General features: G+C 38.0%; 2 protein-coding genes across 19 annotated transcripts in view; both read right to left on the minus strand.

Moving 5' to 3' along the window:
- The window catches only part of vdac2 (voltage-dependent anion channel 2), a 259,631-nt gene that overhangs the window by 220,009 nt on the left and 24,861 nt on the right, over positions 1–14,761 (minus strand). The gene's annotated exons all lie outside the window — the stretch shown is intronic.
- The window catches only part of marchf8 (membrane-associated ring finger (C3HC4) 8), a 259,237-nt gene that overhangs the window by 181,722 nt on the left and 62,754 nt on the right, over positions 1–14,761 (minus strand). For all 18 annotated transcript variants that reach the window (NM_001161435.2, XM_073919832.1, XM_073919833.1 and 15 more), the window contains exon 2: positions 9,339–9,520. In NM_001161435.2, coding sequence (NP_001154907.1) covers positions 9,339–9,434 — 96 coding nt within the window. In that variant the 5' untranslated portion in view covers positions 9,435–9,520. The remainder of the gene's footprint in view (positions 1–9,338; positions 9,521–14,761) is intronic.

Genomic DNA, 14,761 nt, shown 5'->3' on the forward strand with positions numbered 1-14,761 from the left:
TAAAAAAATTAAGGTCAATATTATTAGCCCCTTTCAGCTAATTACCCTAACCTGCCTTGTTAACCTAACTTGGGGAAAAATAAACTGAGGGGGGAGGCTAATAATTCTGACGTAAATTGTAAATGCAGCCTTACAGGAAGTCAATAAAGACCATAGACTAATACAATAGTGCAAGAGATGGACACAGATGAGTTATAAGAGTACCTACTTTCAGCAGGTCTGAATCAATTCTTTCCATATTATATTTAGAAACTGGATCAAAAACAAGATTAGTATTCACAAAAGCATAATGGGGCCATTTTAAAGATGGACAGTGTTGAATTTTGCCAGTCACAGACAGCGACCTCATCCAAAGAATAAACATGACTGCGATGTGAGGCTGAGCAGACGGTCAAGAAAACAAAACAAGGAAATGACAGTGTGCTTTATGTACCTGTTACTTTTGACACTTGTTCATTTCAGATCATTCAATAGCTCTGCATCCGCATTGGCAGCTGGCGCTGAATCTAAAGCAGCGGGAGCGAGGGTTTCTTTCCACTGAGACACAGAGGAGAAGTTGTCTGCAAAAGGCAGATGGGCTGTGCTTTCTTGCCTAATGGCGAAAGCCCCCCCGGCTGATCTGTATGCGGAGCGAGAGGTAAACGATACTGTGGCTGGTGCCAAATCCTGAGTCTGTACCAAACACCAGAGCGAGGATTCGTCTCTCTGGACTCCAAGACAGGCAGGGTGAACTCACGTCTAGCAAATAATTAATGAAGCAAGGGCAACATAATCGTTTATCTTAGCCAACAAAGTTTTAAGAAAAACGTCCTCAAAGCTAATGAAAAAAAACAGTGATCATAAAAGGTTCATATTAAACGCAGCATAGTCCACTGACGGGGCTTTGAGAGAATGTGGTCATTAAATTCATGCAGGGTTTGATTATGGTGTCTCAGTGACTAATACTCATGGCTCATCACCCATCATCACGCATCTGACCAATCAACATCAATCATGAACTACACTGAGTGCCATCACTGATGAAGGCTGGCTTTTAAGAAGCCTGTCAGGAACAGGACTGTCATGTTTTAGACAAAACAAGAATGAAATACGGGATATAATAGAAGAGTGTAATTGTTAACAGAATTCTTGGTTGGTTTGATACCACAGTGGTTTGGTAAGTTTTCTAAAAAAATGCTTTGATTTCATTCACTTACTCATTTTTTCTTCAGCTTAGTCCCTTATTTACCAGAGGTCGCCACAGCGGAATGTACAAGCATATGTTTTACATAGTGTATGCCCTTCCATCCACAACACAATACTGGGAAACACCCATACACACTCTCATTCACTACGGCCAATTTAGGTCATCCAATTCACCTATAGCACATGTCTTTAGAATGTTGGGAAAACCGGAGCATCAGGACGAAATCCAAATGAACATGAGGAGAACATCCACACTCCATACAGAAATGCCAACAGGGTATATGTGGAGGTATGCTAAACGACTTTTAATTTGGCAGTAACCTGGGTTAAGCGTTTCCGATGAACTGTATGCAATTTCAAAATGGGCGTGTTTAAGGTCTGTTTTCTTTAAAAATCAGCAAACTCCACTGGCTGAGTGATATCTGATCTAAAGTGCGTCTCAGATTGTAAACGAAGCACTTCATTAAATTACATTTTTCCTTACCATGTCGTTAAAATATGAACATGTATTTTACCCCAGCATATTCAATGGAGCTTCTGCCTGCCGATTTAGGCGCGTGCGGGTAAAAGGCTTTTTGTCTCGTTTTATGCTTAAGCTCCTAAATGAATGCAAAAGTTTATTTAACTGATTGTATTTTGATTACATAACAACATTGATGCTGTAAAAGGAACTGAATAAAATGGGAAAAAGTCACATTAACCGTTGACCTGAGGTTTATAAGTATGGGAAGAAACACTAGCTCCGTATATACCCTATACTAGCCCAGCCAGGACTCAAACCAGTGACCTTTGTACTGTGAGGTGACATTGCAAACCTAGTGTCTTCTTAGTAGCATATGAAACAAAAAAGAAATATAAAATTTTATGCACATATTTTGCATATGTGCATAAAAAAACGGTTGATGGAAACGCCATGATGCACATAAATTTAGAAAATGCGCATAAAAACATATGCGCATAACTGAGTAGAATAAACTTTTTATTCAATAAAAAGAGATGCGTATAAACTACGATGGAAACACTTTTACCGCATAAATATCAGTATGCGCATTAAAAAAGGTCATGTGATTCTGTTATAAGAGATCATGTGATAAAAATGTGTGTAAATGGACAAACCAGCAGGTTGAGCACACTGTAGAACATCTGAACTGTTGTTTTGGTCATTATAAAACGCCTTACCTATTAAGTATTAATGTTATTATATTATTAATGACCTCCAGAATCAAGAGCGTCTGTGCTCCGCATCTCACACCTTCAAACACCACCACGCGTTCACTGCGTGTTAGGATTGCCTTTTGAGGTGTAAGTCATTTATTAGATGAAGAGAAGATCGACACAACTTCTCCTATTGCAGCAAATTCAATTTTTACTGTTAATATTTGGCGCCAGTTAACCAGGAAGTGACGATTTTGTTCGCTTTGACTTGTTGGATGGAAACGCTGCTATATTTGCACGTCTTTTATGCGATAATCCAGTTTTGCGCATAAAGTTCATTCACATTTTTGGATGGAAACATAGCTTATGTCACCTACAGTAAAAAAAAAAACCCTGGCTATCTCCACAGCCAGAAATTGTGTTTGGCTGAAATGGGCTTGTTAAGGGGTCAACTAATGTAAATGGAAATTAATTCCTGGCTGTGTTTAGAACCTCTGTCTTTTTGTCTCACTTAATTAATTAGTAAGAATTTTTTTTCAGTTTTTTTTTTTTTTAATTTTTCTATTTTTTTAAAAGAGAGTGTTTAAAGCAAAATTGTGAGGTCCTGACAATTTAATTAATGAGATTCTCTGCCCAAGCCCGAGCCCAGACTTGAGATGGGTCGGGTTGGTCCAATACTTCCTGCCACAATCTTGGGGCTAGGCTGAGATCAAGCATTTGTGTGTGTGTGTGTGTGTTTTTTTTTCTCCTAGCCATTACTTAATTTGCCTAATTGAGTGGAAAGCTATGCCATAATTAGAATATTGTACGAATATTTTAGCAAAGCCGACCGAAGCAACAAGTGTAAGTCTACAAAGTTGCACAATTTACAATGCGTGTCATGTGCAGCAATGCTCTACTCCCTGCAACAGCAGTCATCTCCTCCACTGACACACATTCACACAGAACGCGCAAGCAGAGCTGCGCATGCTGCCAGTGCCCTGACTTAAACCCAATTGAGCCCCTCTGGAAAGACCTAAAATGGCTGTCCACCAACATTTACTACTTAACCTGACAAAAATGGAGAGGATCTGCAAGAAGAAATGGCAGAGGATCCCGAAATCTTTCCAAAAAAAGACATGTGGCTGTATTAGATTAAAAGGGTGCTTCTATTAAAAATGGGGCAAAGTGTCTAAATATGTAGTACCATGTAATATTTCAGTATTTCCTTTTAATAAATCTGCAAAAATGTCAACAGTTCTGTGGTTTTCAGGCAATATGGGGTGCTGTGTGTACATAAATAAGGAAAATAAATGAACCTATGTTTTAAGCAAATGGCTGCAATATAACAAAGAGAGGGTCCGAATACTTACCCACTGTATCCACCAAATATCACAAACACTCTTGTTTTGACCCAGGATAGTGTTTTAATTAGAATCACCAGTAATGGACTCTACCTAAACAACTGTCCAACTTTAAAGCTACAGGAAAAAATTGTGTAAAATTAAAAAAAAAACTTCTAAGCACCAAATTGCCACTGCCTTTCAGGCAGAAAGTTGTGAAGATCCTGTCACAAAAAAAGAGAGGCAACAAATAAAACAGCAACGAATCAAACTGACAGACAAGCAAACCCCAGCTATGATGACTATCAGTAACCACATAGTGGGTTTGATACACACACGCCATACCTGAACACACACATGCTTCCCAAGCCTGCAACTCTATTTCAAACAATAATCAAACTGCCTCTGGGTCAGATTCAGCTGCCAACATCAACAAATGTAAACACATGGAGCTTGTGCCGAAGACTGATTCTTAAAAAGCAGTCTAGCAATGATGATTGACAAGCCGGCATTTAGGATTTAACAGACTTCCTGCTACTTGAGTCACTCGAGGCCGTTTAGCCAGAGAGAAAAAAAAAACAAAGGGGAAAAAAAAAACGGCCTGTCTCCTGTTTCCTGGCCGGCTGTGACAAACAAACAGCTGATGAGCCGCCGGCCTCAAGCCCACCAAAGAAATAACACTCATTAGTGTCAGTGTCCAGCCGTCCTCAAACACAGCACTGGACCACAAGAGCACTGCTAAAGAGAAGCTGGCACTCACATACAAGACTCATCAGGGTAAACATTTAGATTCCTTTGGGTGCCACTTCTTTATTCAGCCAAATATCAGCCTTTTAGATAACAGACTGGACAACATGACTTCATTTAACATTAGTTTATTGCTCATTATACCAGTGAAATGACCTGAAATAACAATACCTAAACTACCACTGCCATTTTATCATATTTAGACATGCATTTTGAGAAAGAAACAGTCTCTTTGAAAGGAATCATGTCAATTACAGTGCATCCGGTGAGTATTCATAGCGCTTGACTTCCACATTTCCACATATTTCACATATTTTTTTGTTACAACCTTATTCCAAAATGGATTAAATTAATTAATTTCCTCAAAATTCTACACACAATACCTCATTATGACAATGTGAAAAAAGTTTTTGGAAATTGTTACAAATTTATTAAAAATTAAAAACCTGAAAAATCACATGAACATAAGTATTTACAGCCTAAGAGTAGTAGTGGAGTAACACCAAATGCGAAAACAAATTAACATCAAGAATAAGTATTAAGAAATTAATTAAAGGGTGAATTGCCCCAATAGGGAATAAGTTTAAATCCAGGTTTGTGTAAAACTTTAAACCTCATTAAAAAAAGCAGGCTGACATTTAAACCATCAAATTGATTCCGATTAGCTGTAATCTTATTGCTCCAGCACTTTTAACTGAGATTTAAATGATCATAATGGATTTACTTTAAACTCACCATTGAGGAGGTTTAAACTGTCAGAAATGGGGCAATTATTAGGTGGATTGGAGAAAATGAATGTACAGAACTCCTCACTGGGTCCATATCAGTCCCTACGAGTTTTACCCCTTTATTTGACTGCTTAAAGAAACGTCCTCATAGGTAATAATATATCAAAGTCCCTTTAAAGCAAAGGTGTCAAACTCAGGGCCCTATCATACACCCGGCGCAATGTGGCGCAAGGTGCGGCACAATACTTGTTTGCTATTTTCAGCTTGGCGCAAGAGTAATTTTAAGGCGTTGCGCCACGCTCTTTAAATAGCAAATGCATTTGAGCTCATATGTGCGCCCATAGGCGTTCTGGTCTAAAAAGGAAGGCGTTCTGAGGCGCATTGCTGACGTGTTGCTATTTTGAGAAACTATAATAGATTTTTCCTTAGACCAAAACAAACTCAGTCTAAAGTCCAGCGCAGAGTTGCGCCTCGCTTACACACTGCTTAATAGCCTACACACAAGATGTAGAGCAATACGCAAATATCTTTACACTTTAAAAAAATTAAATATTAAGGATATATATAGGATATAATAAGGATATATATAGGATATAAATATAAAGGAATAAAATATTACAAAATATTATTTTCTAGCCTACATAAATATGAAAAATCACTGCTTTTGTCTTCATCTCGGGACGCTTTTTCAGTTTATTCATAACAATTTGCTTATTATTTATTATATCCATATTTATATGTTTTATTAAAAACAAGCTTAGATTTGCCCACCTGTCAGGTTTTAGACCATATGGGGCACATCATGTGTTTTAGGATGTAACTCAGGTTTTTGAACACACTTCGTTATTATTGTTCATTTATTCGTTTGCTGGAAATTAGAACTGAATTTAGAAATCGTTTTGAAACAAATCTTTGCGCTTAACAAACGAAATGAATTATTTATAGGCTAATTGATGTCTGTGCGTAAAGGTTTCCCTATCCACGAGAGCAAAAGCGAAAGTGAACTTACTTTATGTCATGTAAATAGCAAATGCGCTTATGGCGCGAGGCAGTTGGCTCTTAAAGGGAATGGGAGATGAGACTCTGATTGGTTTATTCTCAAAACACATCTATAACTCATTAAGAAAATAAACTCAACCCTTTTAGACCATGCGCCATGGCGCAAAGCGGATTTTCCCGTCCTTAAATTAGCGAGTATGGATTCTGACACGCCTTGAAAGCGTTTGCGCCCTGCGCTTTTATTTTAGCGCATGGACCGTCAAAATAGAGCCCTCAGTTTCTGGAGGGCTGAATCTCCACAAAGTTTAGTTCCAACCCTTATTAAACACACCTGACCAAACTAATTATTTTCTTCAGACTTGTTTAAAACCTACAGGTAAGTGTGTTGAAGCAGGGTTGCAACTAAACTATGCAGGGCTGCAGCCCTAAAGAAACTAAGTTTAACACCCCTGCTTTAAGGCAAGTCATTTCACTTGGTGGCCATCTTTGAAATGCCACTCAATTGGAACGTTACAACTCGGTTGAAAGGGTATAATCAGTGGTTATCAGCTGATAGATATGGGCCAGTAGGGGCATTCTGCGCCTACTGGTAAGCTCAGAAGGCTGTTATCATCCATCCACATGGTTAATAAGCTATACTAATAGAGAAGCCTCCAGATCCAGATCGGTTTTTACATTACTTGACAGTTGGGGGGTAGGGATAGACGTTAATAAAACACAATTTGTGGAAAATTTTATAAATAATAAAAAAAATTCTCGTTAACTTCCGGCTGCAGCTGTATGTGATCTATAGCTGATTAACCATGTGGATGGATAATAACAGAAGGCCCCGACTGATCCATATCTATTAGCTGATAACCACTGATACTCTCACACTTCCTCTCCTGCCACCCAAAGCCACGCCTCCTGAAATCACAAACGCGCACATTAAAGATGACAGTAGACAGATCATGTCATTCTCCATTTAGAAAACTTTCTAGTACTTTATAATGATACAATTCCGAATGGAAAACTGTATTATATCTAACATGTTTTCAGTTGTGTAGCAAGCAAATAACGTGCAATATTCATAAATAATATAATGTGCAACTCTCTCACGCACTTTTTTCTAAAGTGACTACTGTATGCTAAGTGGTTAGCCGGCAGGGTGCAGGAATTACACTTATTACTAAGTATATAGTGTACTTATATGCTATTTTAGACTGAATATTCCAAGTAGCATGGTAAACAGTATATGGAGAGTGTCACAGGCTGTCATTGTTCAAAAATGAACCAATGTGAATATAAAATCATAACAGTAAAGCAGGCTAGGCGGAATATAGCTATTTACTGTAAAAGATCCCTTATGAAACTGAGAATAGTCACATCTTTCTTTGTGTGACTAAGGTACTTTTAAAACATAACATGACCTGTCTAAAAGAAATACATCAGCTATGGTGTCATCCTTCCTCCTGCGTGTAAAAGTAACTCCAATACTGAGTCAGGATTTTAAAGTTTTGATTCAGCATTTCTTTTTACTGCTGTCATTCTTGTGTGCACTAAGGTTATTATAGTTAACGAAAATGAAAGAAATAACAGAATGACAGAAAATCGTAATGGAATTGAAATAAGTGAATCATGCTTCAGTTGGGTTGCTGAATAAATATTTTTGATATGTTGAGCCCAAACTGAGAATTGTCACGAAACATCCGGTTCACGGAAAAGATCTGAACTTTCCATCACTTCTGTGTTTCTAACCCCAGAAGCAGCCTCGCACACATATTGAACGGTACTTAAGTCTGCTATCTTGTGGGCTGTTGTATTTAAGGATAGGTAGATGGTAGTGTTTGTGTCCTCTGAATACAGGTTTCAAAAAAATATATTTGGTTGAGTTATTATACAATATTCTGATGATTTTGCATCTTGCACCTAACAAATATTCTAATTTATAAAAAAAAAATAATAAAACTAATACTGGAACTAATAAAAACTAAACTAAAACTAAGCAATTTAAAAATATTGAAACTAATAAAAACTAGCAAATATGTCTCTGAAAACAATATAAAACTAACTGAATTTGAAAACAAAAAGTCAAAACAAAATAAAAACTAAAACTGATGAAAAATCAAAAACTATAATCACCTTGGTGTGCACGAGTATGCGCAAACACCATAGATTAGCGCAAATGTACAAATCTACATTTGTTGACAGTTTGGGCTCCTTATTAGAATTATGGGAATTATCGGTCCGATAAATTTTAATTGGAGGAACATTTGTTTAGTCTTATGCCTCACCCAGAATATAAAAATACATATAAATACAATCAGATCATTTACTTTAATCATTACTATTGGAACAAAAGAGACTTTCAACCAGCACGACAAAAAATGTTTCAGAAGACAATCACCTACTGCACCTTTAAGCATTTTGAAATGTCATTGTGTATGAAATGTGCTGTAAAAATAAACCTGCACTGTCTTGCCTAATCACAGATCACTTTTTTTAATAACAGATTTGTTAAGTGTTGCAAAACAACACAACATCTAAACTCAAACTGTTAAATCCTTATTCCATAAGCACACCCAAAGAGTTTACTTTAATAGCAAGAATAGAGAAAAAAGAAAGAATCTTCATAAACAAACCCTAGTTTTAAAAGACAGCATAACAAGCTTATGAAACCTAAAATTGAACAAAAAACTTGATCTTAACATTATTAATGACAGAAAGTCTGCTAAGACTGCTACACCAGCCAACACAAAGCCCACAGGCACAATGATATCACTCATACTGTGTTTTATAGCTCTCACAGCATGTCACACGGCCATTCCTGTACACATCACTTACTGGAAACTAAACCCCCCTATAAGCAGCCATTCCAGTGAATGTGTTCAACTTCCTCAACTTCACCTACTTCCCATATCATAATTAATTTCAGAAGGTTTTACAATGTGGCTTGCTTCACGAAAAGACTAAACACAATATAAACAGCACTTAAGAGTAACAAACCCACATTTAGAGAAAAAACTGAGAAAGATTATTCTTTTCCCTTTTTTTTCCCTTCTAAACTCTTTCCATGTTGAGATTTTAGAGGCCAAACTAAACATTCAGAGCTGTGAAAACAGGATACTGTCTTTCAACCACCATCAGGATATAACAAGGTATAACTAAGGTCACTGATAATAATGCTGTCTATTTTTCTTTGGCTATCAGGTGGAAGACAAACCTGCTTGTCCTTTTCCTTTGCCTTCCCGCTGCTGCACACCCGGGAGGAAGTGACATCACGAGGGATGACAGAGATCTGGTGCAGTGGCATGTTCATCCCCGCAGTTCAGTGGAGCTCACACTCTCTGAGGCTGAAGTCTGTCCGCCAGCACCGACATGATGGAGAGAACCACTAATCCAAATCTGACAGAGATACAAAGAGAGAAGACGTTCAGGATCCAAAAATATCAGCAGGGTTTTTATGGATTTCCAACTGTCGTGATGAGCAGAAAATGAACGCAAATGCCTCTTTGGAATCAATTGCTGGTTTTCTGTGCCTGAATTTTCTGCGGATATTTATAGTGTAATGTGAATTAAACCAAAAATTATCAATTTAATAAAGGTATTAGATACACTAAAAGAGTGAATCCATAACAACAATTTAATGAAAACAGTACTATTCAATGCTAAAAAAAAATATTTAATTGAGTAAATAGAGCCGATTTGTAATAAAGCATGATATTTTGGTGAGAAAAAAATTACCAAAAACAAAATAAAATACAATTAAATTAAACTATAGTTAATTTTGATGTATTTACTAACATGAACAAATGGTGTATAGTGCATTTATTAATGTGTCTATTTATCTTTGTTAACATTAAATGAAAATAAAGATGTTCTTGTTAACATTGCATTAACAAATGTTAGATTTTATAAATTTATTAGTAAATATTGACCGATGACTAATGCTGTACAAGTATTTTTCATTATTACAGTAATTCATTTTAGTTGTCACGATCACCAGAGATCCAGGCTCGCAGATTGCTGGTATACATCCAATTTCACCCTGATTACTACCCTGTCATAATAAGAACTACAAATCCCATCAGGCACCTCATACACACCTGTTCCAGTTCTTTTTTGATTACACACACAGCTGGGAGCTGCTCAAACTACATGGACCGTATATACAGCAAGCACACACACAGACTTTGCTGAGTCTTGTTGGTTTTCAGCCTGTTATGCTGCGTTCACAAAAGACGTGTATGAAGTGCGCGAGCGATTTACATATTAAAGGGCACATAGTTTACCCCTTTTTAATGATTTAATATTAATATTATGGTTCTTCTGAGTGTGCCAGTTTAGGTTCAGTTCAAAACACAGTTCAGGTGTTTTTATTATAATGTGTACAAACGTGTCATGTTGGGGGCGTTTACCCAGTTTGCTGTTTTAGGGGTGTGTTGCTTCACATGAAAATTAGTTTCGGCTTCCCTCCCAACATAACAAGGGGGCGGAGCCAAGAGCTCACCCACTCTGCGTTTGGCAATAGACAGGCAAACTGTGAGACGGAGCAGGAGTGAGAGGATCAGCATTCAGCCGCACATGTACGACTCGGACACAGACCAAGCAGAGAATACAAAATCATTTGTGTCTTTGTATAGTTTTACAGACAACTGTTTGCTAGTTTAAAGTGCTGAACGTGTACATCGATACTAACAACCACCCAAACTGAATTATCTTTGACTGAGACACTGAATGCGCTGCGACTCGGCACACCAGACACTCTCTGTGGCGCAGCATAAAAATGAAGTGTCCCGAATCGTCGCGCCACGCAATCTAGAACTCCAAACACAGGCCTCAATCAGGATAAACACAACGGCGGCTGTCTGCGGTGCCCAGCCACCGGCTTGAAGCGCCATTGTGTTTACTCTGACAGAAACCCACGCCCAGAACTAAAAAATGCATGGCGCTGCGTCAGCAGCGTTTCTGGTGTGCGACCTGCAGGCAAGTTTGTTATGCAACGCGCTTGGACTTTTCCAGCTGCACCTAGTTAAGATTACAGGGAGCTTCTGAGAACGTGAGAAATGCAAACGGCTGAAGTTTAAGGTAGACGCAATGAAAAGTACACATGTTTGCAAACCTACCTAAAGATACAACCAATAATTCAGATTAGAGTGATAATGTGGAGAATATTGATCTTGTGTTGAGCCCAATAGGCCTTACATCTAAAAATAGAGCAAGGGTGTACCTTTGGCGATTTTGCTTTGACTCGCGCTGAAAATGGCGGACGTGAATCAACAAACTGAGCATATGATGATGTGGCTGTCAATATTGGTGGGCGGGGGGACCGCACTACTACGTCATACCTCGTACTCCAGTTGCAGTCGCTCTGAAAACTGCTCCAATTGGTCCACCGTTTTTATGTTGTTAAATTGAAAAAAAGGACTGGGTGTGTTTATATCACATGTACCTACACACATGTCTGTCCAAACAGCTTGAAAAGTAGCTTTTTACCATAGGTGCCCTTTAAGTCAATGCAAAGATGCAAATAGACATACTGCGTTGTGATTCTTGCAAATGAGGGGGCACCAATCACGCAATTTGAATGTTTTTTGACGTGTTTAGATGTATCACGTGAATCGCTGGAGTTGAGTTGGAAAATCTGTTGGAAAATCTGAACTTCAGCAGACATTCGATCCGCGTTAAACAATCATCAGTTTGCTCTTGTAGGTGAGGGATTATGACGTAGTGCCTGTTGTTGGTGTCCCAGGGGTAATCCATTTGCCGACATCGGATGACAGTTCATCAAACTGGCCATGACTCAGTCTGAAGCACTGCTAAAAGCCTCCATCTTCCAGGTATAGTTTCTGGAGGAGTTGATGAACGGGGTGCACCACCGATAGGATCTAGTGGACTCTAATGGCGCTGAATCTATGCTGTTTTCCAGCATTCATAAAGCCCATAAAGCACAGCTATTATCTCAATAAAATCCATATTAGCCATTTAGCAATAAAGCTAGATTCACAGGGCAAACAGAAGTCCTGCCCATGACATGTCGATTGTCTCTTGTTAAGTCAATCTGACACTTGAATGAAGCAAATTTGAGGCACGAATGAAGTGATTTAGATGGGTGAACGAAGCGAGTAAACTCAAAATGTTCACCGTCTATTTATGCGTGAATAGTGCAATTTATTTGTGTGTGCTGTGTCGGGTATGAACAAAGCACAACATTACGAAGCCTTTCCTTGTTTAGTCTCTCCGTGTTTGACCCTTGCCTTGTTTTATTAGCTCCTTATACAGACCTTTCCAGAAAATTACCGCCAATTTTCCAGGAAAGGTCTGTATATGTGAACAGGCCCTTTTTGAAAATACCAGTAAATTTGTTTCAGCAATTTTCCGGAAAGACAAGTTGTAACATTACTAGTAATTTGTCAGAATGTTGCGCTGTGTGAACGCAGAAGGAAGATTGTCGGAAAGAGCGCGTTCTAGACGTGGTGACATGAGACGTCTGCTTTAGCCAATCAGAACATTCAGATACAATCACATCCGCGCTGTTTATAAAAAGCTCTGCTTCCTTCAGTTGCTTGACTTGTCACGTATGCACGAGAAGCAGCCGGTGAGTGCCAGGACACACACATATTATGTACATCTCGACATGCGAAAGTGTTCCTTTATTTGTTTTCATCAAAGTTGCTCACAATACTTATCCAGCCACAGAGTTTGTAATGTAGTCAAATGTTTACAAATTACAAGCGCAGCCGTTTAGAGGTAGTTTCTGGTTAATGAAGTCAGAATTTACCGATATTTGGAATGGATGTGTGAATAGTCTTTTCTGGCAAAATTCCGTAACGTTCTTGCCTGTGTAAACAGCGCTTTTTTTTCATTTAGCGGTAAAGTCGATCCGGAAATTTTCTGGATATTTCCCGGTATCACTGTGTTAAAGGGGCTATTGTTTATTCTGCCTGCTACCTGAATCAACAAAACAAAAAAGCAGATATCAATTTGCTAAATTACACTGGGAAAAAGAATAACTTTTGGAGACATGTCCTGTGGTCTGATTGAACTGTTTGGCCATAATGACCCGTGTTAAATTTGGAGGTTCATAGGCTTGAAAGCTTACAAGCCTAGGAACACCATCCCAACTGTAAAGTATGGGGGCGGCAGCATCATGTTGTGGGGCTGTTTTGCTGCAGGAGGGACTGCACCACTTCACAGCATAGATGGCATCATGAAGAAAGAACATTATGTAGAAATACTGAAGCGACATCTCAAGACATCAGACAAGAAATTAAAACTTGGCCACAAATCACTTCCAAACAGACCAAATTAGTTAAATTGTAAGTGAATGTTTTGGAGTGGCCATCACAAAGCCCTGAGCTCAATCCTATAGAAAATTTGTGGTCAGAGTTGAAAAAGCCTGTGTGAGCAAGACAGCCTACAAATCTGACTCAGTTACACCAATTCTGTCAGGAGGAATGGGCCAAAATTCCTTCAAACTATTGTGAGAAGCTTGTGGAAGGATACCCAAAACATTTGACCAAAGTTATAGAGTTCAAAAGCAAAGCTAAAAAAAATACCAAGGAAATGTATGTAAACTTTTGACTGTCTAAAAATTAATACAAAAATTCTCTATAAGAAAATTCTCTCTTTATTCTGGCATTTAGTAAATGTAAATGATTTAGGTAATCCTAACGCACCTAAAATAGTAAATGTTTAGTATGATTTACCATCAGACATTTTTTAAAATGGTTATTTTACTTTTTTAGAGTGAATAAGAACTTTAGGTTTCAACTGTACATTAACTAATGTGACCTCATTGTAAAGTTTGACCAAAGAAAAAAAAAAAACATAAACAACATTTAAATACAACTTTGCTTCAAAATATATATATCTAGTAGGAATAAACGTATATAAGTGCTTCAAAACAAATATACATAAATCAATAAAGAAATACGCATGTATACCCTTATCACCAACACATTGATAACATTTGGCCAAAACAATGCTTGCCCTTTTTGAAGCCATATGCCTCAGATGACAAATAAACTGATTTAATAGGCAGACAAAGAAAGTTATTCAAGTAAAACCCAAATACTAAAATCTGATTTAAACAGTAATTTTGCTCCAAGGTTGCCGATCAAGAAAGCATCCCACTTGGTGAAATCAAAAAAAGTATTCAGGAACATCACCGCATATTAATTGGACTACAAAAACATCAAGTCTCACGCAGTGAATGAGGAAATGAGAAGCAGCAGTTAAAAGCTGAATCGCCAATTACAAATCAACTTCCATATTTTCCATAATGAAACACATTCCTTGAAGGAGAACATAGGGCTCATGCCATGCTGAGATGATGCAGAGTCTGTTTAGAAATACTAAGTTCAACTTTAACCACCATCTGCCGAAAAACACAACAGCAGCTTTGGCCACATGTTGTGACCATGCCAATGGTGTGGGTAAAATCTGCCTCTACAACAGCCACAATAACCACTGGCATCAAGCCGAATCCACGACAGCCGGAAGACGCTGCCTGCTCATGCAAAGCATTTGATGCACATTAAAAATTGGCAAAAACGCTGCAGAAAAAAACTGATGTTACTAAAAGTCACTAGTGTTTCAGAAAAATCTTTTGAAGTAATAAAATAAAAATTAAGTAGTTAATGT

The sequence above is a fragment of the Danio rerio genome, chromosome 13 (assembly GCF_049306965.1).
Source record: "Danio rerio strain Tuebingen ecotype United States chromosome 13, GRCz12tu, whole genome shotgun sequence".
NCBI classification, from domain to species: Eukaryota; Metazoa; Chordata; class Actinopteri; order Cypriniformes; family Danionidae; genus Danio; species Danio rerio.